This window comes from Colossoma macropomum, unplaced genomic scaffold (genome assembly GCF_904425465.1).
Source record: "Colossoma macropomum unplaced genomic scaffold, Colossoma_macropomum, whole genome shotgun sequence".
NCBI lineage: Eukaryota > Metazoa > Chordata > Actinopteri > Characiformes > Serrasalmidae > Colossoma > Colossoma macropomum.
This window is the reverse complement of record NW_023494792.1, coordinates 60,095,487-60,123,219: the sequence shown is the minus strand read 5'-3', so window position 1 is coordinate 60,123,219 and position 27,733 is coordinate 60,095,487. Positions and strand designations below refer to the sequence as shown.

The 27,733-nt window shown below is 42.7% G+C and overlaps 1 protein-coding gene across 1 annotated transcript; it reads right to left on the bottom strand.

Annotated features, from left to right (window-relative positions):
- Positions 1–23: 23 nt before the first annotated feature.
- On the bottom strand, positions 24–27,733 carry LOC118811397 (PARP1 binding protein). The gene is made up of 11 exons (XM_036575569.1): positions 27,615–27,733; positions 26,664–26,826; positions 22,775–23,008; positions 22,544–22,654; positions 19,501–19,671; positions 19,230–19,384; positions 9,707–9,884; positions 9,004–9,185; positions 8,751–8,832; positions 1,215–1,404; positions 24–609 (listed from the first exon to the last, which is right to left on the bottom strand). The coding sequence occupies exons 2-11, from the start codon at positions 26,820–26,822 to the stop codon at positions 326–328; spliced, it is 1,746 nt and encodes a 581-aa protein (XP_036431462.1). The 5' UTR covers positions 26,823–26,826; positions 27,615–27,733; the 3' UTR covers positions 24–325.

The window sequence follows — 27,733 nt, the reverse complement described above, 5'->3', positions numbered from 1 at the left end:
ATTAAAAGACTTTGTTGGTAACTTCACTGCAATATGATTGATGGACATTATAAAACCCCACATAAAGATGTTCAACGCACTGCGTAAACAGAAATATGTCTCCACAGGGGTTAAAATCAGACAGTAGTAAAATCTTCAAAATGTGGTCAAAAGAAAAAAAACAAAAAAAATCTCTCATGCACTCATCTAAAGTGTTGCAAATCCATGTCAAGGGACATGATTACACATATTTGGCTCGCTCCACTTTAAATGCATTTAGACCAGTGAAATGGCAATAAATAACACGCTGTGATCTGCTGATGAGGCGCCACAGATAAGCTTTAAATCACAGTCTGAAAAAGCTCGTGAGCTTGCCTTGACCTGCAATGAGCTTCTTGCCAGCAGCTTTGCTGCTCTTCTTCGCCGGCCCAGGGTTGGAGGCTTTGGCAGGGGGTCTCTTTTGGGGCGGCTGGTTCTCCTCGCTTCCTTGTTCCACGCAGTCCTTGCTTGCCAGTTTCCTTTTGGAGGTCTTGGTGACCGTTTGGAGCCGTGCAGGTCCACCTGTTCGTACGCAGGAGTTGCCGCTTCGCTGCCCCAGGGCTGAACTCGCAGCCCCTGGATCCACTTCCACTGAAGAACATGAATAAGGGACAAAGAGGAGGGAGATGGGGGAGAAAAAAGTCAAGCTTGGGAATCAGACTGAACAAAGAAAAATGGACAAGGAGGAGGAGGAGGAGGGTGAAAGAAGAGGGTGAAGCTATGATGAAACTGCTGACGTTAGCCTGCAGTTTAACAGGCAGCGTGTTTATTTTACAGGGTTGAAGCTGAACATTTGTCATGTAATGTGGTGGACCACAGCCTGAATTCGCAGAGAGAGAGAGAGAGAGAGAGAGAGAGAGAGAGAGAGAACGAGGGAGAGACAGAGCCCATGTGTGAGTTTGTTCTTAGGGTTTTTACTACAGACGAGGGGCCGGCCAGGTTTTATAGTGCAGGGAATTGTTTTAAAAGGTTGATCTTAAGCACCAGTCCCCAAGCAGGGATTGGGCAGAGCTCGAGGCCCTGGCTCACAGGCTCAGGAGGTGGACCTGGGCATCATTCCGACAGTGTGGCGTCAGAGGGACCTGGAGCATTCCCTTATGTGTGTATTTGTGTGTGCAACCGCCATAAAACATGCAAGCAGGCCATTTTAGAACTTGTTTTCATCTTGATGTTGGAGGCAGTGCTTGGGAGTTTACCGAATGTGCTTGTAGTTTCGGGTTCTTCCTCAGGAGGAGCAATAACAGGTGAAGGGCTTGTGCGTTTGGGAGCAGGATGCACACAGGTGGGAAGCTGACTGGAGCTGGGAAACTCTAGCACGCGGTTCAGGGGCAGCCCATCGTCCTGGTAGGTGCAGGCAAATTGGGAGCGGATGACTCTTTCCCTTGCCTGGAAGAACAAAAATGGTTATTTTGAGCGACAACCTTCAAATGTGCCACATTTCTAGATAATGTCCAGATAAAATTAATCAACACATCCTTTAAACCCTGCCACTAGAAATATGCATCAGTGCTGCTTTTCCCATGAAAATGTGGATCTCCTTTGAATATGCCATGGAGATTCTGCTCTATGCAGTCATGCATTTCAAATAACTAAAAGGAAAAACTTCTTACAGCGTCTGTAGCATAAAAAGTGATAAGAACTGCAACTACACTCAGAAAGGACCCTGGTCACCCAGCCAGCGAATTGAACCCAGGCCCTTCTTGCTGTGAGGCAACAGTGCTACCCACTGTAGTGCCGTACCGCCCGTGTATGTAGTGAATGGCCCAAACGTATCCTGTGAATTGAGAATGTGGTTGTGATTAGCAACTAGGTCTAGGCTGACAAACTTGGCAGACGGCCAACAGACTCACTGTAAAACTGCAACACACTAAAGTAACTAAAGTTACTTGAACATCTGTCAAACTCAGTGTTGCAACTGAGAACGACAACAACGACACCCACCCACAACCACCAACAGCAACCACCCACAACCACCACCACCAACCACCAAGAGCAACCACCACCACCCACAGCAACCACCCACAACCACCACCACCCACCAAGAGCAACCACCACCACCCCCCACCCACAACCACCACCACCCCCCACCCACAACCACCACCAACCACCAAGAGCAACAACCACCACCCCCACCCACAACCACCCACAACCACCCACAACCACCAACAGCAACCACCACCACCCCCCCACCCACAACCACCACCAACCACCAAGAGAAACCACCACCACCCCCCCCACCACCACCACCACCAACCACCAAGAGCAACCCCCCCCACCCACAACCACCACCAACCACCAAGAGCAACCACCACCCCCACCCCCCCCACCCACAACCACCACCAACCACCAAGAGCAACCACCACCACCCCCCCACCCACAACCACCACCAACCACCAAGAGCAACCACCACCACCCCCCCACCCACAACCACCACCAACCACCAAGAGCAACCACCACCACCCCCCCACCCACAACCACCACCAACCACCAAGAGCAACCACCACCACCCCCCCACCCACAACCACCCACAACCACCCACAACCACCACCAACCACCAACAGCAACCACCACCACCCCCCCACCCACAACCACCACCAACCACCAAGAGCAACCACCACCTCCCCCCCCACCACCACCACCAACCACCAAGAGCAACCACCACCACCCCCACCCCCCCACCCACAACCACCACCAACCACCAAGAGCAACCACCACCACCCCCCACCCACAACCACCACCAACCACCAAGAGCAACCACCACCACCCCCCCACCCACAACCACCACCAACCACCAAGAGCAACCACCACCACCCCCCCACCCACAACCACCCACAACCACCAACAGCAACCACCACCACCCCCCCACCCACAACCACCAAGAGCAACCACCACCACCCCCCCACCACCACCACCAACCACCACCCCCACCCACAACCACCCACAACCACCACCAACCACCAAGAGCAACCACCACCACCCCCCCACCCACAACCACCACCAACCACCAAGAGCAACCACCACCACCCCCCCACCCACAACCACCACCAACCACCAAGAGCAACCACCACCACCCCCCCCACCCACAACCACCACCAAGAGCAACCACCACCACCCCCCCACCCACAACCACCACCAACCACCAAGAGCAACCACCACCACCCCCCCCACCCACAACCACCACCAACCACCTAGAGCAACCACCACCACCCCCCACCCACAACCACCACCACCACCCCCACCCACAACCACCACCAACAGCAACCACCACCACCAACAACCAACAGCAACAACCACCACCACTACCACCCAACAACCACCAATAACCACCTCACTCAAACACATTTAATGACATAAAAATATCTGTGTTATGTTGAGGCTGAGGTGGTCTGAGAGATCTGCCTCCAGTTCATCTAGGCTGCCTTTATTTTTTGGCTTTTTAATGACTCGACCGCGATCACATCAGCCAAAGACACATGAAGTGGCCAAGCGCAAATAGGCTCTGACGAAACCATGCAGGTACGAGGGCTCTGACAAACGGAGGCGCTGAAGACCGGTGGCTGGCAAGAGGTACAGAAGTGGAAGAACGAGCTGCTCATGAAACCTCAATGAGGCCTAGAGGTCTCGAGGGCCTCGGAGAAGTGCTGATCCGCTCGTTTGATCCACGCCTGCTTGGGATTAGTGGGATTCCAGAGTTTCTCCCCCCTCTGGGCCAAGGGGCCGCAATAAATGGAGAGGAATTCAGAATAAAAAAAAAAATTAATGATAAAAAAAAAATGTTGGGTGGGATTGGGAGAGTGAAAGAAGGAAGGGGCGGCAGATCAAAGCCTTTTCTCAAAAGAACACCTAAAACAACAGCAACCCTCAGACACGGAGGCTTAAAACAGCAGGCCAGATTGCCCCGGTTGCATGCTAATGGAGAGCATCCTGAACACTCAGAAAAAGATGATGGCAGCTAAATATGGCAGCACGCAAACTCACTTTTAATCCCCACAGCTGGGAGGGCTGTGAAAAAAAGATGCCTGAGTGCATCCAGTGCCTGTCCCTGTATAACCCCTTTGGACCAGCTGACCTGGGGGGCAAAAAGAGGGCAGTAAAGGATTTCAAAGCAGCAGTGAGACAAGACTGATGAGGCCCATAATGCTCGAGAGCAGCAGGTGATAGCAATTACCCCCTGCCTATGGGAGTGCGAGTGCGGGTTTATCAGAACGTGCTGTGCCGAATCATTCAGATAAATCAGAAATATGCAATGAGGTGCAACCGTGCTTGTCCGTTTTGCTCTTTCAGGCTCGCGCAACCGCACACCTGTTATGCAATAAACACACACGCAAACGTACAAATATGCATGCGCGTTTATATAGATTAACAAATAATTCACATAGTCCGCAATCTAAACAGGTGGATTTAAAGCATTACTCATCAAAAGCGAAAAAGACTGTGTCCTAAGCCCGGCAGAGACTTCTGCATCACTCCCTGTGTGCCAGTTGACGTCAGCCCTGGGAAGAAGCTGGCTGGGGAGGGCGGCGGGATAAAGTCGTTCTGCAGACAACAGGAAACAATAACCTTTCAAGTTTCCCCCCTTGTTAGTCGAGTTACGCGACCGATACGGCGGCTTCAAAGTGAAATGGATGCGGAAAAGCTTCCGCCAGCCGAGTTCAGGAAGCGGTGAGCTACCCAGGGACCATTACTGCGCACTCACAGGAAGGCGGCCAGAGTAGAGGGAGCTAAAGTGACATCTGCTATTGCAATCAAATAAAGAAACCATTTTCCAAAATGCATTTAGCATGCATGCTTGCAGAGGCTCGATGCAGCTTTATCTCTCGACAGAAATACCCGTTCCTCAGATTTAAAAAACGGCCGCTGTTTGTCGTGGTGGGAAATGCGGAAGCTTTCTCCGGCCTCTTCAAGGTTCTGCTTTGGAACAGGCTGCTTTGAGCGGCTTGTAGTCCTGACTGAAGGTTTTATTTCTTTCTATAGTTTTATAAGTCAACAGTAAAAACGCACAAGGCCGCAGAGTGAACGAGAGCCACTCGACTGGTAGAAAATAAAACGTTGATGCTTCACAAAAAACAGCTAATGCGCACTAAAACCTGAGAAGTTATACAGTTTGAAAAGAGAAGAAGTCGGCCTGCGCAGGCTTCTTTAAATGGGGTGGTATGACAATACAATCGTGTTGAGAAAAATTTGGACTATTCTGAAGCAAACAGCAGAGATATTGCAGCTTTGGGGTATCCTAGCTGGTCCCCCGGCATCCTCCTTGGTGTAAAGTAGGGCCTGATCGATATAAAATTGTGGCTAACACCAAATTTTACATCCAAAACTCTGAATTATACAACGCTTTGTTGACTGATAAGGATGGGCAGTGACAAATGTAGTCATCACAAACTTTTCTGAGCATATTGAGATATCGTCAGTGCTCCCACAAGACCTCCCAAGCAGCGTAGTCGTCTAAGGCTTTGCCTTAGTCCAAATCTCGATAACTTGAGTCCAAGAGAGCAGAACTAGTCCTGTTTAACTGAATGTAGTGCAGCACAGAATGTGAAATTATAAAAAAAATAAATAAATAAATAAATAAAAAGTACTGTACTGCTAGGTTGGACTGCTATGGACACAACTGGTGCATTGTATATGTTCCAACTTGTCAAACCTCACAATATGTAATATTGTGATGCATATCCTATTGTAAAAATGTCTTCAAGTATTATGATGTTTTTGCCATATTGTGTAGACTGAAATGATCGTCAGCTGTAAGCTGTAAAATACAATGTTAGTTCCCAAATGTCACATTCTTAAACTCAGATAAACAGCAGAAACTTTTAAATAGCAAATATCGTGAAGTGAGGGTGGAGTTTTTGTTGGTTTCTGCTATTTTGGTTCTCTTGACAAAGTTTGGTTTCACTGCGGGAAAGCATAGCTTTATTTATTTATTTGTTTATTTATTTTCATTTATTTATTTAGGGTGGAGCCCACTCTATCACAACTTTCCATAGACATCCAAAGTCTTGTCATCATTCTGTAGTCGGCATCATGCCCTTATTCTAAACTCGGGGCGTAAGTGTTTCTTTCTGTGACAAATTTTTTGGACAGCGTTTTTTTGAGGGGGTGGGGGGGGGGTGCAGTTTCTTTCCACAAGCCATCAGATTCCTCAACTCCCATGGACTGAACTGAAGGACACCCGCACAGACAGACAGACAGACAGACAGACAGACAGACAGACACAAGACCATCTCACTCTCCATTTTTTGCGGTTCCAGTTTATGTCTGACACGGTATTTAAATATAAATATTATTGCATTTCACTGAAATACTTCATACTTGATATAACTTATAGCTGACTTGCATTTTGCACATTTTTACTTCTACAAAAATACTGGCTGCTAGAGTACGGTATCAACCAAATGCTGTATTTCATTGCTGTTCCCTTAGTGACTGCTACGTTCATATATGCTATCTGCTAATATGTCATAGTATGTCACATCCTCCTTTGCACAACTCCACATATTTCCATTTATGGCATTTACAGATGCTCTTATCCAGAGCCACTTACAATTTGATCATTTTACACAGGTAGGTGAAGGTAGTGTTAGGAGTCTTGCCCAAGGACTCTTATTGGTATAATGTAAGGTGCTTACCCAGGCAGGGATTGAACCCCAGTCTACAGCATAGAAGGCAGAGGTGTTACCCACTACACTACACCAACCACATATTCTCAGTATGTAGAGCATAATACTCTGTTTGAAGTGAGTCTCTGAAAAACCTCCGTTTGGAGGGCCATGTAGCCCCAACACTTCACGCTACCCCTCTATCTCAACAAGAATTGGGACACCCTACCTCTAGACGTGAATGTGCAAAAAAAGCCCCTTGAACTTAAACGTGAAAAAGCGCTGCTGTTGTGTCCTGTGGTAAACTAAAATGTTCCAAACCTGACAGGTTTCCTCCAAACATCACCGGATCCTCCAATCCAACTGACATCATAGGACTGGCCTCACCAAAACACCTCACACAAACCAGTAAGCTTTATCAAATGTGGTAGTTTGGAGGCTTTGGCAGCTTTAGGCTGCAGCTTGAGCAGCTGGTGTGGGTATATAGAAGTGTTAAAGTGTAACAGTAGACTTTTTAATGTGACATCATTTCAGTGTGCAGGAGTGTTAGTTCATTATTGGCTAAACAGCCTCGTAACACAGGGGTCCAGTGAGATTTGGGGGAAACGTACACAAGATAAAATTGATCAGGTTTGGAACCTTTTTGTTTACCTTTTTGTCAAAAAAAATAAATAAATAAATAAAATCCAGCTTAGACCTGAAGTTCCTAATATGGGCATGAAGCCAAATGCAGAGTGACTCAGACCTTTCAAGGTCTTTTGGCTGAATTTGAGTTCAACAGACACTTTGCTCTGTTCTTAAATGTGTGTGTGAATCAAACAACTATGGCCTTTACAAAGAGAGTCACATAGATATTCAAACTCTGAGCTTAAAACCAGTCTCGTCCCAACTTTTGCCTCCAGAGCAGGGGTTCCAGTGGGTTCCAGCCCATCTCCACGCAAAGGGTCACTCTAAGATAAAAGGATTTTTGTCTAAAGTCCAAGTCAATTTAAAGTCCACAATGGGTATATATATATATAATTCTACTGAACTGGTTTAAAGTCAGACTTGATAACCTATTTTGGACTTTTTATTGACCTGGACTTTAGACTTTAAAATCCTTTTGCTTTGAGTGACCCTATACCTTAATTATGCTTATTTGTTATAATAAAGGATTGAATATTCCATTTTGACACTAACACAATCATAACACTACTGACACAAAAATGCTAGCCAGAACATGAAACACAGCTGTGAACAGCTGTACACACATAGAATAATAATATTTTTATTAAAACACAAAACGTTACTTAACTGCAGAAAATGTGTGTTTCGGTAGTGAAAATTCTTAAATGTTACACACCGACTTTCAGACTTTGGGACACATTTACTTCAAAACAATGAGCTCAAACAAAATGTGGCCATGAGGGACAGGGATGCAGTCTCTCTTCCTGCTCGAAAACCCTGTGTTTCAGTAGTGACATGAAAGTGTGGAGCAGCATTTTTGTAATAAAGTATTTTTTATTACTTAAAAATTAAACTCATGATAAATCTAAATGAATAAAATTAAGAATCATTTTAGGGGGTAGGGTTTGGGACAGACCTCTCAATAAAAGGTACTATATTAATTATAATTTGGTATATAGTAAGCTCCTCAAATAATTCATTAATTTCTTAGGTTTAAATAAATGATAACAATACTTTTAAATATCTAAAGACTAAATACATCATTTTTTCACGGTCTGCCACTTCGTGGCTGAGTTGCTGTGGTTCCTAAATGCTTCAACTGTTCATTAATACCACTAACAGCTGATTGTTTAATATCTAGAAGGGAAGAAATTTCGCAAACTGACTTGCTGCAATGGTGGCATCCTATTACAGCACCACGCTCGAATTCAGCGAGCTGAAAAGGCAGGCTGCATGGCTAGCTGCTTGATTTTGTACACCTGTCGCAACAAGACTGAACAAAACACCTGAATTCAATGATTAAGAGGTGTGGCCCAATACCTTTGTCCATATATTTAGCCAATAAATGTAGCACTCTAGTTTAAATCTGCAGCCCTCAAATCCACAAGCACAACCTACTGGGATTAAAGATCGGCCATCAAAACAATTAGGATTCGGTTTTCAGGCACGAGCATCAAGATTCACTACCTTAGACTTCACATGTCCTTGTTGGCTCTGGATGCGGTTTTGTAAGGGCTGCGGAGAGAGTCCTGAGGGAGCTTCTGGAGATCTGGAGGCATTTATTTGAAAGAAAGCAGAAGCCCATGAATAAACAAGACAAGACACAACATAATGTGACAAACAGCAGAACAAAAAGTAAAATGTGGGAACAATAATCTGAAAACAACTATGAGGCACGGTCAGGAAGTGACCATGAATGGTTTACACTGGCAGAACTCACTTGTACAGGGACAGAAGACACACTCCTTCAGTCCCATTAAGAACTGCCTGATCTTCAGTGAGAAGTTCTGCCTTATTCCTGCAGGGCGGCGCTAGTGCCTCTTCATCCAGCAGAGCCATGAGCAGCTTCACACTCTCTCTGCCTCCGTAGGCAGTGGCATGATTAATGGCATAAGCTTTGGGCTGCAATTATAGTATATAATATAACTATATTACATTATATTAGTTTACACATTATTCAACCAGAAAAGAGTGGACATGCAAGATATAAGTAAGCTACACTGCAAAAAAATGATATATTGGTAAGTTAAATAATCTTAAAACTACCAAAAATTTAATATTTCTCATTCTGAGATGACTGTAAGAATATAAGACACAATATTAGACACAATATTAAACATTTTTTACATGTCTTGTCACTTTTTCTATTGAAATTGAGTTATTGGCAGATAATTTAGCTTGTTTCAGGTATAATTTCTTGGAAAAAAAATTTCCAAAATTTATTATCTGCGTAAAAAACAAGCTAAATATTTTGCCAATGCAAGAAATTTTCACTAGCTAAAACAAGTAATAACTTGCAGAAATGATCAAACTTTTTTATAATGACCATAAATTGAGAAATATTCAATATTTATACTAGATTTAAGATGATTTAAGATGATCTGAAGATTTTATGTTTTCAGTATAGATTCAATCAACTCTACCCTCGCTGGGCTAATCCCTGTGGTGGAAGCAGACTCTTTCAGAGAAGTGTGGATTTGAGTGATTCTTTCTTTGAGCTCCTTCACTGTATCTTCTGCAGCAGCGTACACCGGATCTCCATTACTGAGGCCCTTCAAGAGAGCTGCCCTGATGCTGGACACGATCCTGCACCCAGCAACACTAGGAGGGAACAGAGAACAGTTCTTATTAGTCCAAAAAGAAACAAACAAGACCAGGCAAAACAATTGAAAACAGCACAATTCCAATAACAAGTATCGGAATTGGGCTAGTACCAACAGAAAATGCTAAACCGGATATCTGGGGTTGGGGTGGGGTGGGGAGGGGGGCGTGGGCAGAACAAACCACATCTTTAACAGATTTCATGACAAATCTGGCCTAAAATAACACAAAACTGCCTGTAACACAACAGGATTAAGCGGGTTGCATGATAATAGCCACGTTTTTCTTTTCATGTGGTGAAAGAGTTTAGAGAATAAACCACACACACACACACACACACACACACACACACACACACACACACACACACACACACACACACACACACACACTACAGAATAAATAAATAAATGCTGTAGTTTTGTACAGTTTGTGTCTTTGGCTACATATTTCCACCTGTAAAGTGTCTGTTTGAGGAGTTTGAGCATGTTTAGATGCTCATCTTAAGATGCTTTAATTAAAAATAAAGATTTAGTAGTTCTTGTTATTTATTTTTTTTGTTTTTAATTATTTTAAAGCTTATCTATTTAAAGTTCTTGGGAAATCATGATCGGCATTGGCCAGGATCGGAATCTGCAAATTTTTGCTCCAAACATGCAATTGGCCAATTTATTATTTACATTTTAGTTGATCTGTCTTGCAATTTTATGAGGTAAACAGGGCAGGTAAGAGCGCTGACACTAATCGAATGCTGCTTGAATAGCTGTAACAAAATGTCACAGCAGAATTATAAATGACCGATTGTGCTTCATAGCCAGGCACCTTTTTATTTCAATATAGCACTTTATTTTGTTCATGTTATTTAAATACGCAACTCATTTTTCATTTATGAGTTAAAAATGCCAGTCAGGCTCATTAAAGCCTATATTATATATTATAGCTGGAGATGTGTGTTTCATGTATTTATTTAGTTATTCAGCCCACACAGTGTGAGCTTCAAGTCTCAAAAACAAAATAAAAGTATAAAATGTTACCAGCCATTGATGCATCCCTAGTAGTTTTTATCCCTCCCCTACCTTTTGTCTCAATTGCCCCCTTTTGGCCACAGTAATGTAGATCAGCATGTGGAATCAGAGCTTTGTGTGCCAGCATCACTGTAAAAGAGAAGCTCCATGCAGCCTTTGTCAGATGCACTGCGATAGTTTCTAAACGAGTGTGTGCACACATTCAGAGTCACATCACTATGGGCTTATTATTGATTCGTCATCATCAGAGCGACAATAAAAGGCCACTGAAGTGCAATGCATAGTTTTATTCATCTGTTTTCGTACTAAAAAAGGTAGTTTGTAAAAAGGTTTTCCAAACAATTAATTTGTATAAAAATATTGATGTAATAATATTAAGTATCAGTATCGTAGTATAAAAAAAATAGCATTGAACAATCTCTAAACCATCTTTAAAAAATAAAAATACAGTAAAACACAACCAGAGCTGTACTCTGAAGCGGAGGTCAATCAGTTTACAGACTGAAGGAGAGAAAGAGGGGAAAGAAAAGCAAAAACAAAAACAACCCTAACAGTGAAAGTCCAGGCAAAGAGGAGTTATTGACAGACTATCACCATCCCAAAGCTGCACATCTCTGCTCTAAGCATGTATCCGTGTATACGCACACGCCTGTGTGGACGTTAGCGAAGGTAAACAGTGGGGGCGAAGTCGGGAAGGGAGCCGGCCCGAATCCCTGACCCAGCTTTCGTGTGAGGGAATTACAGTAACAGAATCATCTGGGAAAACAGATGTTAGTCGTACAAGAGGCACTGATCTCGCATTGAGAGGTGTTTGTGTGTGGTAACACAGTACTCCACAAGGTGCTGTGGGGTGGGGTGAGGGGGGGGGGATCTAGGAGGGTCGCAGCCTGATGAAAGAACCCTTTTGGCTCAGAACCTTAAATCACTATCTTTTGGGAAAAGCCCCATAGCAGGTTCAAGGCACTTGCATCTCTGATGCACCAGAGGAAATTATCTTTAGGCCTTCACGAGCCAATCGATGGTCCACTCCACTATGTGTTGTGTTGCCAAACGTTTGGGAAAGCACCAGTTTGTAAAGTTTTTGAAGTGAGAGCAATCAAGGAAAATATTTCGATGTATGATGTTTGATCAGCTTTCAGCAATCAACCCACGGAAGGACACAATTGCCTTTTTTGCTTTTCAGAACAATGGGCTTTGATGTTGCACAGATAAACATGCTTGAGCAATTCAACCCATATCATTAATACTGACGTAGACGTCATTAGTGGCTGCTTTTGAGGGAAAAGAAAAATAGATCTGCAGATAGATAGCGCAGGTGGATTTCGATAAGGGAAGTGCAGAAGGGGCTTCTCTGGACGATAAGATCAAAATCTGCGCAGGAAATCAAAGGCTTGAGTTATCACCGTCTACTGGGGTGAGGGACAGAGTCGGAGTCAGGTGAGGGTCAGGTGAGGGCCTCCAGGGCTTTCGGGCCCACATGTCTGCGATCTACAGCTGAGAACAGAGGACAAGGCGAAGGAATTGCGTCAGGACACTCTGACGATGGAATCTCAAGAGTTTTAACCATCCACAAATTGAACTTCAGTGAGGAGAGAGCTGCTTTCCAGTAAATGTGAAGAACATGGTCCATACCTATCCATCTATGGTTATCCAAGAACGGATTCAAGAGAGAAACACTGGTGGTGTGAAAGTGAGGCTGACAGGCTATTTTCACTTTTTTGCTCATCAAAATGTGCTAAACCTGTTGAGAAGAGACCATTGGAGCCTGTTCAGAACTATTTGTGCAACACTTTGGCAACATGTTCTGTCTCCATCACTCTGAACCATTGTAATTGAATCCATTTCTTTCTGTAAGACAAGATGCGACAGATTCCCATCCTACTATAAAACAGGATTGGAAATCAATCACTTCAACAAGCAGTTTAGGCCCTCTGGCCCTCCTTTAATGATGTCAGTTGATGTTAAGTTCTCGCTTAACAACTGCTGACTCCGTTTTACTCCTGTTCTCCATGATGGTGTGTTAAAAGCCAGTGAAATATCGATCCCAGAAAACCATCTGGTCTTGATCAGCTTTACTTCACTCTCATGAAACTTGCAGCGGATCAGATCGTTAAACCTCTGACCCACATCTACTCGTATCCAGTTCCATCCTTCAAGACCAGTGGTGGCTTACGTGCATAAAAGTGGGAACCCATCAACACTCGCAAATTCTCACAAAACTAACAGTTGCTAATGTCCTTAAACCCTTAAAAACTGAACCTCAGCCCTGACTGCATCTGCAAACTAGTATTGCAGAGTACAAGGAGCTATAATAAGCACTAGAAAAGACTTTCAGTCATTTACTCTATTATAAAATCAGACAAATCAGGTAAATCAGAGCCTGTTGATCCTAGATTTGCATGAGAAAATCAGATGACAACACAAGCTACTGAGAACTTTCACGGTTCCGTTATGCGATAGGAAATGGACACAGGTTCCTGGGTTTTACATTTAGTTCTGAATAAGAATTAGTAACCATACTGTGCTGGACTGGAAAAAGCCATTAAAGAGCATAACTGGTGCTGCTTTCTCTGGGTGGGTAGGAGTGGTGTTCCCCAAGGATCTGTTCTAGGTCCACTTTTATTTATCTATTTTCTTCCTTTTGGTTTGGATCAGTTATCACGGCCTTCGGTTCCGTGTTCATGCAGACACAGACCCCAGCACCTAACTTTCTGCTCCTTTCTCACCTACCTCATTCAACCCACTTGCGACTTAAGTCGCATGATCAGATCTGCTGCTTAAGTTGCGAGGGGGTTGAATGAGGTAGGTGAGAAAGGAGCCATGAACACGGAACTGAAGGCCGTGATAACTGATCCAAACCAAAAGGAAGAAAATAGATAAATAAAAGTGGACCTAGAACAGATCCTTGGGGAACACCTCTGCTACCCACCCAGAGAAAGCAGCACCAGTGGATGCCCAATTTCTTTCTGGGGTCTAAGCTGTGCCAAGACCAAGATTATTTGTCACGTTCAAATAGGAACTTGGGGAAAAGCAACGATTTCCATCTTGTCATTGAAAGCACCTCCTACTGCACCTCCTTCACTGTCCATAAACTCCATTATACTTGACTCCACACTCTACTTTCATTCACACAGACTCCAGAGACGGCAGAATAAGATCTATTTTTGCTCCTCCCTCTGCTTCCATGATGCTGAAACACTGCTTAGTATGCATTGGCATTAAAGGTTTTCATATAGAACTAAATAAATACAGTAATTCTAAATTCGCCAACACACTTCAGTCTCTTTCGAAGATTTACAGTCTTTTGTGGAAACAACTGTCAGTGATTAAATCTAGGCATTTGGGTGCGTTTCAGGAGTGAAGTGGGAGGGGAGGGGGCAGTTGTTATACTCAGCATGAAGCCATGCTCAAATGACTGGGCTTTTTTCTGGTCACTTACACATTGTAGGGGCTGTGATTTTTGGGGCCGACACTGGAGTTATTAAAGAGCTGTTTGAGGACGTATTTGAGCCAAACCAATTTTAGTAGTGTATAATTACAGCTCTGGATCGTTAAAACATTTCAAAACACAAAATATCAAAAATCTAATTTGACTTTGGCCACAGAATTGAAAATCATATCAAAAGTAAAAATGTGCATTGTTGCTAGGGATGTGCATTCCAACTAATTTTGACGTTTTCAGTATTCAGTTAACTGAGTACATGCACATATCTGTATTTGTTACACCCACAATTATCAGCATATGCCTAAAATAAATAAATAAATAAATAAATAAATAAATAAATAAATAAATAAATAAATGAATAAATAAATGAATAAATAATCTCTGTGGCGCTTTATTTTCAGTGGTCCTTTGAGATGAAAAACACTCAATGGACTATCAGTAACATCAAAAACATATGGGTTAGGATTAGGTTTTGGGTTGAGGTTAAGATTAGGTTTAGGATTACTGCCAGGGTGAGGGTTAGGATTAGGTTTTGGGTTGAGGTTAAGGTTAGGGTTAGGATTACTGCCAGGGTGAGGGTTAGGATTAGGATTAGGTTTTGGGTTGAGGTTAAGGTTAGGGTTAGGATTAGGTTTGGGGTTGAGGTTAAGATTAGGGTTAGGATTACTGCCAGGGTGAGGGTTAGGATTAGGGTTAGGTTTTGGGTTGAGGTTAAGGTTAGGGTTAGGATTAGGTTTGGGGTTGAGGTTAAGATTAGGGTTAGGATTACTGCCAGGGTGAGGGTTAGGATTAGGGTTAGGTTTTAGGTTGAGGTTAAGGTTAGGGTGAGGATTAGGGCCAGGGTGAGGTTTTGGGTAATGGAAGTAACAAACAATACATCTACTTATGTAAGTAATGTGTCGACAGAACATCAAGATTTTAACTTCACTACTGATACTTCACTGATATGTTGTTGATGCGTTATTGATAATATGTTTAGAGTTTATTAATCATCTACAAAGAACGACGCCAAATAAAGTGTTCTCAATCTCTCAAAATCTCAATCATTGGAGCTGAAAATTCTGAGAAAACTCACAGAACTTTAAAAAGAACTGCATCCAACACATGACCAGTATTAAACCAGAGGCAAAGTATACTAGAAAAACAATAAAAATAAATAATTAAGGAGTTTGCAGAACGCACAGGTCCAGAAGTCAGTCATCACGGGACAAGACGAAACTTTTATTTAAAACAGTGAGTACTTTCCTACATCATTCAAGAAGTAGGAGAGAGATATGACTAGAGGGGAGTCAGAGTTCTGCTCAGAAGAAACAGACAGAACACAGAATAAAACAAAACGTCACTGGGGTACTGCCACTGACCCCCTCATCCAGAATAACAATGAACACAGAAGGCAAACTGAGAAAGCAGCTGTCATTCTTCGGCCTCAGATATTGAGAAACAGGCAAACATTAAATTAACCTCTTGTTCTCCAGGGTATATTTTGGTTTGTCCATCTGAATTTACATGACCAAAATTATAAGGCAAATTATTCAGTAACTGCATGAAATAAATAAATAAAATAAAAATTAAATTTTTGTAAAAGCTCCCCTCAAATGAACAGAACGTGTTTTATGATCATACACATATTGCTATATGCTTACAATTTACTGCTGAAAGCCAAAAATCTTCTCTTCGTATTATTTTATAAAAATAATGTTTACAGAGCAGATCACTGAAGAGACGCCATCTGTTTACAGTTTATAGCCCAGGTTTGTGGAAAAATGGGTCGACTTTCAGTAGAAGAGTTCAGCTTCTTTTATTATAAGGGTTTAAAATCACATCACCCATCTATTTGACTGGAAAGAAGACAGTTACAGCTCTCATACGACCCCCAGCTTTAGAATGAAGCTTATGAAATATGACAGTTATGAAGAAAATGACGAAGTGCGTTTTGGAACCACCGGTGGTCTCAAGGAGTTAAAAAGGTGGAAGGTGGAATACTGCACGTATCTGAAATTCTCATATAAGTTGGGAAGGCAAGAATAACCCGAGTTTAGCAGCTAAGCCTTATCTAGTGGAAAAAGTTTTCTGCGTTTCGTGAACTTCCAAAGGAGTCACGAGTTCGCTCTCCAGGATTTTTCATCTGTTATTTGCCAAAATTAGTGAAAGCTACATTCCACAGATATGAAATCTCTATTTTTGAGGAGATCAGATTTGCCTGGGGACATTCATGTCTGGCCACTTCTGTGATTTTTGAGGAAACACTATGGAAACTCAACAAAACATCAGTAGATCTAGGAATGCATCCTTCCACTCGTACAATAAGGTCAAAGGCAGTACAATACGGCAGCAACCCTGCTTTATCTACAGGTTAAACAAAGGCTGCAGTACCGGTGGAGTGCTCGCCGCTCACACGATAGTTTTACAACATAGATGACATACTTTACAGAAAAACTGTCTTCATGACCGGACATTGGCGAGAAGCTGATGTCGGGAGCTATATGGATCATACTGAACTGGTTCAAAGTCAGAGCTGAAAACACATTTCGAACATTTAACTGACTTAGACTTTAGACTAAAATCCTTTAGCTTTGAGTGACTCTATATTTACTTTAAATCATGTTTATTTTATTAAAAACAAATGATTGAATGTTCACCGTCACTACCAAAACAATCATAACTCCACCCAAACTTTACCAAAGGTTTCAGTACTGACTGTTACGGTGGTGACAATTTTAGCTCATTTTAAGCAGAACTCAAAAACGCTTTGAACAGCTGTCACACAGAAAGTCATCATTTTCTTCATCAAAACACAAAAAAAGTTTACTAAACTGCAGAAAATGAAGATTTTTAAATGTTCTGCACGGATTTTCAGACTTGGGGACACACTTACTTCAAACCAATGGGATCTAACTGCTCACAATGTGGCCATGAGGGACAGGGATGCATGGCAGATAGTTGCAGAGTGTGTCTCGGGGGAGTTTTAATGAGAAATTTGTCCATGTTTTTATATGGGCATGAACGACATCACAGAAACAGCCACGAGGTGAGTGGCTTGCAAAGACACTGCATATTGTGGATGCCCGTTTTATCGTACGGATGTGCTCCGCAATTCGTTTTTCCTCACCTGATCATTTGATTTTGATAAAAACGCAATGCAAAAAAAGAATAAATAATATTTTGACCACATTTCACAAGCAGCAAAATGTCTGCGTTCACATTCTTGAACATATTAGTTATGGCTTACCTGAGAACGGACAAACATGAGACCAGAGTCTTAAAATTTGTTAAGAAAGAATAGAACTGCATAAAATACAGCCAATAACCTTGTGTAGTGATGACTGATAATGTTCATGGTTATTTTGTAAAATGAAATGGCAAATCCACCACAAAAGGAGGTGAAGCAGACAAACGAAATGCATGACATTATGTAACCAGCTGCAAAGAAGCAATTAGCGGACTGCTTGATTACGAAAGGAGCAGCTGCTCTGGCGCGGCACGAAAGCTTGTAGGCCCCATTTACACCTGGCATTAACATACGTCTTGGGCGGACAGCGCTAAGTATGTGTGAACATGGTCCAGTGCGTGGTCTGCGAACTCAAATCACTTTCGGTCAGGCACGCATATGTACTGAGAACGCTAAAGCGCCTCAGAGTGTCCCTGACAATAATCAAGCACATCAGACAGCAGAGACTAAAGCAGCTGCAAAGCATCTTCTCTCCTGTTTGTCTGCACTAGTAGCTTCTCAAAGCCCGGCAAGACCTGAATGTTGTTGCTAAGGCTGTGTTCACATTACCAGGTTGAAGTGGCACAAATCAGATTTTTGCCCTAATGTGACTCAGATCTGATGCTTTCAGGGCTGTGTGGACACAAAAATCTGATATTTTTCAAATCCAACCTGAGCCGCTTTCATATGTGGTCCTAGATCGGATATGTATCTGATTTGTGGCCATGAGACCTTAATGTGACGCTCAGATCGGAATTCATGTGCTTTTTTTCCACTGCACCATCATTCAGCGTTACCATGGCAGCAGCGCCGAACAGAAGTTAAAGCCTGTAAACGGTGGAAAAGCAGCTCATCTCACCTTTTTCTCCTTCGTCTCGCTCTAATAATGAAGCTGAGGGCTGATCAGAGTTAATTATCTTCTCAGCGAAGCTCGTTCTGCTCGTTAGTTTGTGCTGATGATGAACGTGATTCATTCACGTGACGTTACTAAGTAGGATGAGCTCATGAGGGTCATTTCAGGACGCCAGTTCGTTCACATTAATGACAGATTTGAGTCACTTACCTAAACGAGTGTGAACCATCGTATCAGAGAGATCAGATTTTAGCAAAAAAAAAAATAAATAAATAAAATAATCGGATTTGAGCAAAGAGGCTTGTAATGTGATTGTAGCTTAAATGTTGTTGCACATCATTTGTCTCATTATTACTGTATTAATTTAAATAAGCGCAGCCCGCTCAGAAATGTGTGGGCATCAGAAAGCAAAATGACTGACAGTGGCGTCTCCTTGGCAACATAAACAACTCATTTTATGTGAGGGAGAGGAACGTGAGTGACTGGCGTACATGTATTGCTAACAGATCGGTACTTTGGCAGATCTGATATAACCTGAGCCAAATTTAGTTCCCTCCAGTTTAAATCAAACTGAAGAAAACGGCACAAAAGAAATGTAAAAAAACTCTCTTAAAAGAAAAGACCAACAACTTTCTTTCTCTGCCAGTTCATAGAAGCAAAAACTTCACAGAAACTACAAACAGTTAGAAGACAATCATGAAAGGGAGTAGAACGGGGACTTTAAATACATTCACTAACATCACTGATCATTTCCATCTGGTGGAGAGACAAACAGGACAATGACTGAAAGCAGGTTAGAGTCATGCAGGCATACCTGGAATCTGGGCATTCTCCCAATATCTCTTCCAACTGGTCTGTGAAATGGACAAACTGTGACAGGCCCTTCATGTGCTTCCTTAAGGGATCAGACTGAGGGGGGGCATACCCTTTCCCACCCAGCTGTACGGCTCTGACAAATGATGTCACTGCCTGAAAAAAACAAGACAAGAGCAATTAAATCAACATGATTTTGGACTTCGGAAGAAATGCATTGTGCTGCCTTTAAGGAAAAACAAGTAGATGAAAAACTGAAAATTTGAATTTACCAAGAAGAGAGATGTATTGCTGTTGTGTGCTGCATGTTTGAGGTCAGTAAAGGCTCTGTGCCCCAAAGAACGGCTGGGCGCGTTGAGCGTGTGTGCGAGGGCCAAGTCGTTCTTAGAGTTCACCAGCAAACCTAAATATGAGCAAAAGACCCTCTTGACCACTCTCTGCACCTGAGGAAAGAGAGACGCACATTAATGGATCACCAAGTATGCACAATCAAAATCATTTCATCATTTGTCATTTGCCACAGAATCTGAAATTGCACACAGCACAAAAAAAGGAGGTAGCTTATGATAAAGGAATAAGAGTATACACTGATCAGGCATAACATTAATTACCACCTCCTTGTTTCTTCGCTCATTGTCCATTTTATCAGCTCCACTTACTATATAGGTGCACTTTGTAGTTCTACAGTTACAGACTGTAGTCCATCTGTTTCTCTGATACTTTGTTAGCCCCCTTTTACCCTGTTCTTCAGTGGTCAGGACCCCCATGGACCCTCACAGAGCAGGTATTATTTGGGTGGTGGATCATTCTCAGCACTGCAGTAACACTGACGTGGTGGTGGTGTGTTAGTGTGTGTCATACTGGTCTGAGTGGATCAGACACAGCAGTGCTGCTGCAGTTTTTAAACACTGTGTCCACTCACTGTCCACTCTAATAGACACTCCTACCTTGACAGTCCACCTTGTAGATGTAAAGTCAGAGACGATAGCTCATCTGCTGCTGCACAGTTTGTGTTGGTCATCCTCTAGTCCTTCATCAGTGGTCACAGGACGCTGCCCACAGGACGCTGTTGGCTGGATATTTTTGGTTGGTGGACTATTCTCAGTCCAGCAGTGACACTGAGGTGTTTAAAAACTCATGCAGCACTGCTGTGTCTGATCCACTCGTACCAGCACAACACACACTAACACACCACCACCACGTCAGTGTTACTGCAGTGCTGAGAATGATCCACCACTCAAATAGTACCTGCTCTGTGAGGGTCCATGGGGGTCCTGACCACTGAAGAACAGGGTAAAAGGGGGCTAACAAAGTATGCAGAGAAACAGATGGACTACAGTCTGTAACTGTAGAACTACAACGTGCACCTATATAGTAAGTGGAGCTGATAAAATGGACAATGAGGTGGTCATAATGTTATGCCTGATCGGTGTAAGCAGCTGCGTTCTATTATGACTGTGTCGGCTTGCGTGAATTAGGTCTTCAGTGAATAGTATAGCCCTGCAGCTTATTTTTGCCTTAAACACCTCTAACAGGCCCAATTCATAACCTTCAGCCTCAGACTTACAGTAGCAAGATCCAGCATCTACCCTCATAAATCTGAGGCTGACAGGAGCTAGAAGAAGGGGGGGTGGGGTGGGTTGGGTTGTGGGGGGGTGGTGACTGGGCAAGACTGAGCCCCAGTCTCAGCTCACATTGTACTGCACTTTCAAAACATCCGCTTGGTAATTGAATTCACATTTCTCTCTTAAATCTGAGTGATATGATTTAATGTTCCTGTTAATAAGGGAGAGAAGGATCCTGGAGGGGGAACTGGAGTGTGTGAGCGCAGAATTCACTGGGAAATATGTGAGAGAGAGAGAGAGAGAGAGAGAGAGAGAGAGAGAGAGAGAGAGAGAGAGAGAGAGAGAGAGAGAGAGAGAGACAGAGAGAGACAGAGAGAGACAGAGAGAGAGAGAGAGAGAGAGACAGAGACAGAGACTGCCAAGCAGGGAAACAGGAGAGGGGGGGGGAGAGAACACCTCTGCAGTGCAACATTATGCCAATTAACAATTTGAACAAGCCATTCTCCTCAGAGTTAAACGGCAAAGAGCCGCAACCGTAGGCAAAGTCACAGCCCAATTCCATTTCACCCCTCGCCCCCACCCCTTAGCCCTCTGTTTGGCTCATTCATGTCTAGGGGTAGGGTGTCCCAATTCTTGTTGAGATAGAGGGGTAGAGCGAAGTGTTAGGGCTGCATGACCCTCCAAACGGAGGTTTTTCAGAGACTCCAAACAGAGAGATATGAGAAAAAGAGAAAAACCAGCAAGACAGCTGAACAAGAGACCAAAGAAACCCATAAATGTGAGAATTTTCTCTGTTAAAAAATTACGATAACCACTGCTTTATCTTAGTTTAATTTCGTCTCAATGTATTATGGTTGCTTCATAACCGGCATAAAAAAAAAATTACACTAATAGTATGCTAATGTCTCGGTAGCTAGCTAGTTCAATTTCCCGTTCCACCTTAAATAGTCCAGCAGTTCTGATGCCTGAAGCGCCAGAATGTAACTGCTGCACCATTTAAGGTGGAACGGAAAAATTCGAACAAGAAGCTGGCGAATATCTGACTTCAGCTTCATATCACCAAAGAATTAGGGGTGGGTGATATAAATAACTGCCCCCCTCTTTGAAGGCATAGGATGTGCTAAATGTAACTAAAGCCCAGCAGTGAGGAGCTGAACTGAACAGAGGAACCCTCCTCTGCTGTCACTGCAGACTGGCAGGGTCGCCTACAGAGCAGCGCTAGTAGCTGTTAATGAAATAATGTTCCATGGGGGTCCTGACCACTGAAGAACAGGGTAAAAGGGGGCTAACAAAGTCTGCAGAGAAACAGATGGACTACAGTCTGTAACTGTAGAACTACAAAGTGCACCTATATAGTAAGTGGAGCTGATAAAATGGACAATGAGTGTAGAAACAAGGAGGTGGTCATAATGTCATGCCTGACCGGTGTATTTAATTGTGTTTGCTTTTCTGACATCACAGAATTTTAAAATTGGCTGTTTTTACCCCTTGCTTTCCATATATGGATTGTATGTGTATGAGGATGCACACAATACGTTTTGAAACTTTAAAAGTGTTTATATAATACTTCAAGCTCCTTTATTAAAACAGAAAGTGCTTTTCCATGATATGGGCCCTTTAAATGTCAGCGCAATACTGGCCAGTCCAATACTACCATTCCAGAATGATGTGGAATATGCAGTGAGAACTGCAGCACAGTATTTTATCCATATCGCGCAGCTGCAGAGGTAAATCTTCCACTAAAGCCTACCTGTGAGCTGCAGCGACGAGCTCTGTTGGACGGAGTGGCTGGACATGGAGGGGTCAGCTCAGTTTCTTCGGAGGCCTCAGTGTTACCATGCAGGAACTCGAACAGCTGCATCTAGGTGCGAAAACAATACCAGGAATAAAAGATTTTGTAAAATGATGCTCTGCTGAGATGAATGCCAGAACCCAATCTCAGGGGCCCCTGCTGACGCCACGAACTGCTCTCAGCACTCACTGCGGTGAGGGGATCCTCTGGGTCTTCATCTCGCCTCAACTGCTTGTACATATTATAGACGTCGATCAGATCCACCGTGTTGGTGCGCTTCAAAAAGCTGTCATACTCTTTCCGGATGAGGTCATAATTCTCTGAAAGGGGGGAGCCGTCATGGGACAGGTGGAGCTTGTCCAGAAGCAAGCATTTCCAAGCCACCAGCACGTCGCTCAAAGCCACACTGAAGTCTCCTCTTTCCTAGAGCAAAAGCAGAGACAAGCATCACACGCAAGAACACTACAGGCCAAGCAATGGAAAATTTTACAGTTCAGCTGTACATTTAAAAGCTCCCATTTATCTCCAGGATCCCACAGCCTTCAGTTAACAAGGGAAGCATTCAGAGCTTAGATATTTACAAGGATTATGTTATGATCTATTTAAAACCAAGGCATTAATAGAGATAGTAATAAGCCAAATATAAACAAACTCATCATTTATAGGGTACTTTCTATTGGAAAGTGGCTGCCTCAAACACAAACCCCTAAATTTACACGTGTGAAAATAATAATAATAATAATAATAAATTTTTTTTGGCATTTTTTCCCCCAATGTTATTGTAAGATCTTTTTGATGATTTCTTTCAAAGTGAAGCTGATTTAAAATATTTAGATTCATCATGAATACAAAAAAAAATGTAATAATAATAATAAAAAAAAATGCTGTCCCACACTTTGTCACTACAGAGTTTTAGTCTGTAGGCGGGCCTTATTTTAGCCACGCCCCTGCATTTTAGAGTGGGAAGTACATTCCTGTCCCTCATGGCCACATGGTGAGCAGGTAGATCCCATTGTTTTGAACTAAATGTGTCCTAAAAATCTGAAAATCAGTGTGGAACGTTAATAGCTAACTATTAACGAAAACACATTTTATGCAATTAAGTAAACTTTGTGTTGTATAGACATATTATACTCGTGTATACAGCAGTTCAAAGCTGTGTTTGCTAGTCATGTACTGGCTAGAGTTTTGAGTTAGGCTCAAAATTAGACAAAATATTCACCACCAAAACGGTCACTACTTGGTAGGTTTCGGTGGTGTTATGACTGTTTTGGTAGTGAAAAAATGGAATTTCAGTCCAAGTCAGTTAAATGTGTTCTGAGTTTGATTCAGTTCAGTAGAATCAGCCATTTATAGCCAATACTAATGCATGAGTACCACAGTTTTTTTTGAAAGGTTCAGGGTTGATGAATAAAGCTCACTAGTGCAATCAGAGAGGTTCCCTAACTCTGTCAGACACAGAATATTAGTGTCATTCAGTAGTTTATTCAATACTGCTTGTTCTGAGCAGAGATGGATTTTTGCCGGGCCCCTGGACAAGGATCTTTTTTTGGGTTGCCTGTCTCCCTCCAAGTCTAACAATAACACATACATACGTATATCACTGGTGCTGGAAGAAAACTTTGCATGTCCAAAATGGTAACTTTACAGGAAAAGCAAAAACCTTCTTTACTTTTAATGTAAGTCAATGGAACCAGAATTTTTTCCTAGTCATTTTGGGCCATTTATTTTAGTCCATTCACCACGAAATTTACACACAATGCAAAGAGCAACATGCATTTTCAAATTATGATTACAAAAATGGAGATATGAGGTTTTCTTCTGACAGCAGCGATATAATGGGCAAAAGTTCACATCTGTTTGTTTTGCTTTTGTTTCAAATCTAAACAAAATTAGCCTTATTCATATGCAATATTCTATTTTATACAAGTTAGTTCCGGCCACACAAGCTGATTGGTTGAGAAGCGTTCTAACTGTGCTGTTATTTCACCATAACAGCACGTTTTTTTCACAAACACTATCACTCCGCTGAGACGCTGTTGCTAAGCAACGACTTTGACAGCTGTAGGAGACGCTCAAGCCATCTGAACGTTTTTACTTCTTACTTTGCCACAAACAGAAAATGGATAAAGATCACATTTGACCAACAGCGGATTTGGTCAGACTCTGAAGATGAGACCACACTAAATTCCCAAACTGTCATCACCACTGAGCAGCTTTTCAGTCGGCAGCTGAGACAGAAGAACAGCTAAACAACCTGGAATCAGCCAGAAATGAACCCAACACCATTCGCCAAACTAAACGGGCTGTAAGATGCTTTACAGACTGGCTGGAACAAAACAACATTAATATTGATCTGGCAAAAACTGACAAAACTGAGCTAAACTTGATATTGTGTCAGTTTTATGGCTCAGTCTGATTTGGTCAGACTCTGAAGATCAGACTACACGTTTGGCGAATGGTATTGGGTTAATTTCTGAAAAGCTGCTCAGTGGTGATGACAGTTTGGGAATTTAGTGTGAGGAGCTGGAGAACGAACTGCCGGCTGTGCAGCGAGTGGGCGGAGTTTGTTACTCTGATGTAGCAACAAGCTGCTCGTTAAGGAACTATAATTTGGTGAAGGAACTGCGAACATTAAAACATATTAAACGCCGCGTTCACGGCCCAGTTTATTAATTTATTACTTTATTTATTTAACTGCTGTACAAAAACAATAGAACACCCGAGGAGTGTGTTATCTAAAGACCCCTTGGTACCAGCCCAGTCAGTAATCCATCCCTGGGTTCTTAACATAGTACCTTAGTTAAGACCAACTGGCTTCTGATTGCCAGCAGTATACAGGTGAGATGGTGGCACTATCTACAATTGAGACCTACACTGACGAGCGAATTCAATAAAACCACCTCCTTGAATCCACACTGATTGTCCATTTTATCAGCTCCACTTACTATATAGGTGCACTTTGTAGTTCTACAGTTACAGACTGTAGTCCATCTGTTTCTCTGCATACTTTGTTAGCCCCCTTTTACCCTGTTCTTCAGTGGTCAGGATCCCCATGGACCCTCACAGAGCAGGTACTATTTGGGTGGTGGATCATTCTCAGCACTGCAGTAACACTGATGTAGTGGTGGTGTGTTAGTGTGTGTTGTGCTGGTATGAGTGGATCAGACACAGCAGTGCTGCTGGAGTTTAAGCACCTCAGTGTCACTGCTGGACTTAGAATAGTCCACCAACCAAAAACATCCAGCCAACAGTGTCCTGCGGGCAGCATCCTGCGACCACTGATGAAGGACTAGAGGATGACCAACACAAACTGTGCAGCAGCAGATGAGCTATCGTCTCTGACTTTACATCTACAAGGTGGACTGTCAAGGTAGGAGTGTCTATTAGAGTGGACAGTGAGTGGACACAGTGGGGCTGGGCAACATGACTATATATATATCATTATCATGATAAAATTCTCACAATACAGTACAATATGCTTTCCTGAACACATAGTGCATATTGTCCATACTTGAACACTGAACAACTGCATGTTTCATTATAAACAGAGCACATTAGTCCCGTTTAACTGCATTTTACCAAAACAGAGTAGGTGAAATACTAAATAAAGATAATTGTATTCATAGTTTTCATAGTATTTTCTTGTTAAATGTAGCTTCTGGTTCTTTTTTCTCTGTTACAGCTGATCAGATGTTTGACAAAATAAATATTACTGCAGTGCTGAGAATGATCCACCACCCAAATAGTACCTGCTCCGTGGGGGTCCATGGGGGTCCTGACCACTGAAGAACAGGGTAACAAAGTATGCAGAGAAACAGATGGACTACAGTCTGTAACTGTAGAACTACAAAGTGCACCTATATAGTAAGTGGAGCTGATCAAATGGACAATGAGCGCAGAAACAAGGAGGTGGTCTTACTGAATAGGCTGGTCGTGTATTGTCTTATAAGTTGGTTTGTGAGTATGAACAGTAAACTAAATCATTTTGTCACCAAACTCACAAATCAACTAACACGCAAATGGTTCTGTCTCAGTGTGACAAGATCACACAGGAGTTTCATTACGTTAATGTTACCTGTTTGCAGACTTCAGCAGCGGCCAGCCGTAGGACCATCAGCATATCATCTGTCCCGTGAATGGTGGTCCTCTCAGAGTCGAGAAGCCGGTGACACTCTCTTCGGAAGACTCTGACCACTGTTTTCAGGCTTCCCTCCATGGTCCTCTTTGTTCCCATTGTCCTTTGTTTACAAATGTGACACATCAGAAAAGTTAGAAGCTGGGCTTATTGAAGGGGAACTCCACTGATATTTTGAAATTTCTGCATAATTAAATGGTCGAGATGTAAACAGAGTCATTCAGAGTGGTTTGGTGTGAAACACTCCGTTCTAGAGAAACTTACCGAGTCAGAATTGATCACAGTGGTGGTGATAGGAACCAGACGTCCACCTCCAAAAGCTCCCTCACAGAAAGTTATTACATTAAATGGTTATGAATTCACTGCCTGGTGTCTGAGACACTGTTTTTACAGTAGTTTTGGGATAAAGTTATCAATCCATTTATTTTAATTCAACTCATGGTGGAAGGATACATTAAGGGTGTTCTAAGGTGAAAATAGTCCCCCCAAAAAATTGTTTTTTCATACTTACCAATATTCTATCATAATCAGCATTACATATAAAGCTCAGAAGACACATGTAGGTTCACTGGTGGTTTTGGATAGTAAATAAAATGTCTATATCTGTGTTGTAGTCATGGCGACCCCTGGTTCCTATCACCACCACTGTAAAGACACCTGAACCATTTCACACCAAACCACTCCGAATTTCTCACTGTTTACATCTCAACAGCTGAACTATGCAGACAATTTGGAAAATCGGTGTAGTTCCCCTTTAACTAATGAGCAAAAGATAAACCGTATTATGAAATACCAGTGATACACATACAGTTAAGACAGGAATTTGATGCTAGATGAGGAGTTTAAAACATGACAGACGGTCTACGTGAGTTAGGCTGCAGGAAAACTTACCACCAGTGTGATTTCAGGGATATTTTGCGGTTTATATCAAACCCTAACAAGGTTACACACAGCGCCTCTGTGCCTCTGTGCTGTCAGCAGCTGTTTCAGCACAAACGCCGTCTCAAAAT

Coding starts and splice junctions, on each gene's coding strand:
- LOC118811397 (XM_036575569.1), bottom strand. CDS start 26,822: ATGGGAACAAAGAGGACCATGGAGGGAAGCCTGAAAACAGTGGTCAGA. Junction 19,672..22,543: donor CTCGTCGCTGCAGCTCACAG/GTAGGCTTTAGT, acceptor CTCTTTCCTCAG/GTGCAGAGAGTGGTCAAGAG. Junction 19,385..19,500: donor GCAATACATCTCTCTTCTTG/GTAAATTCAAAT, acceptor TGTTTTTTTCAG/GCAGTGACATCATTTGTCAG.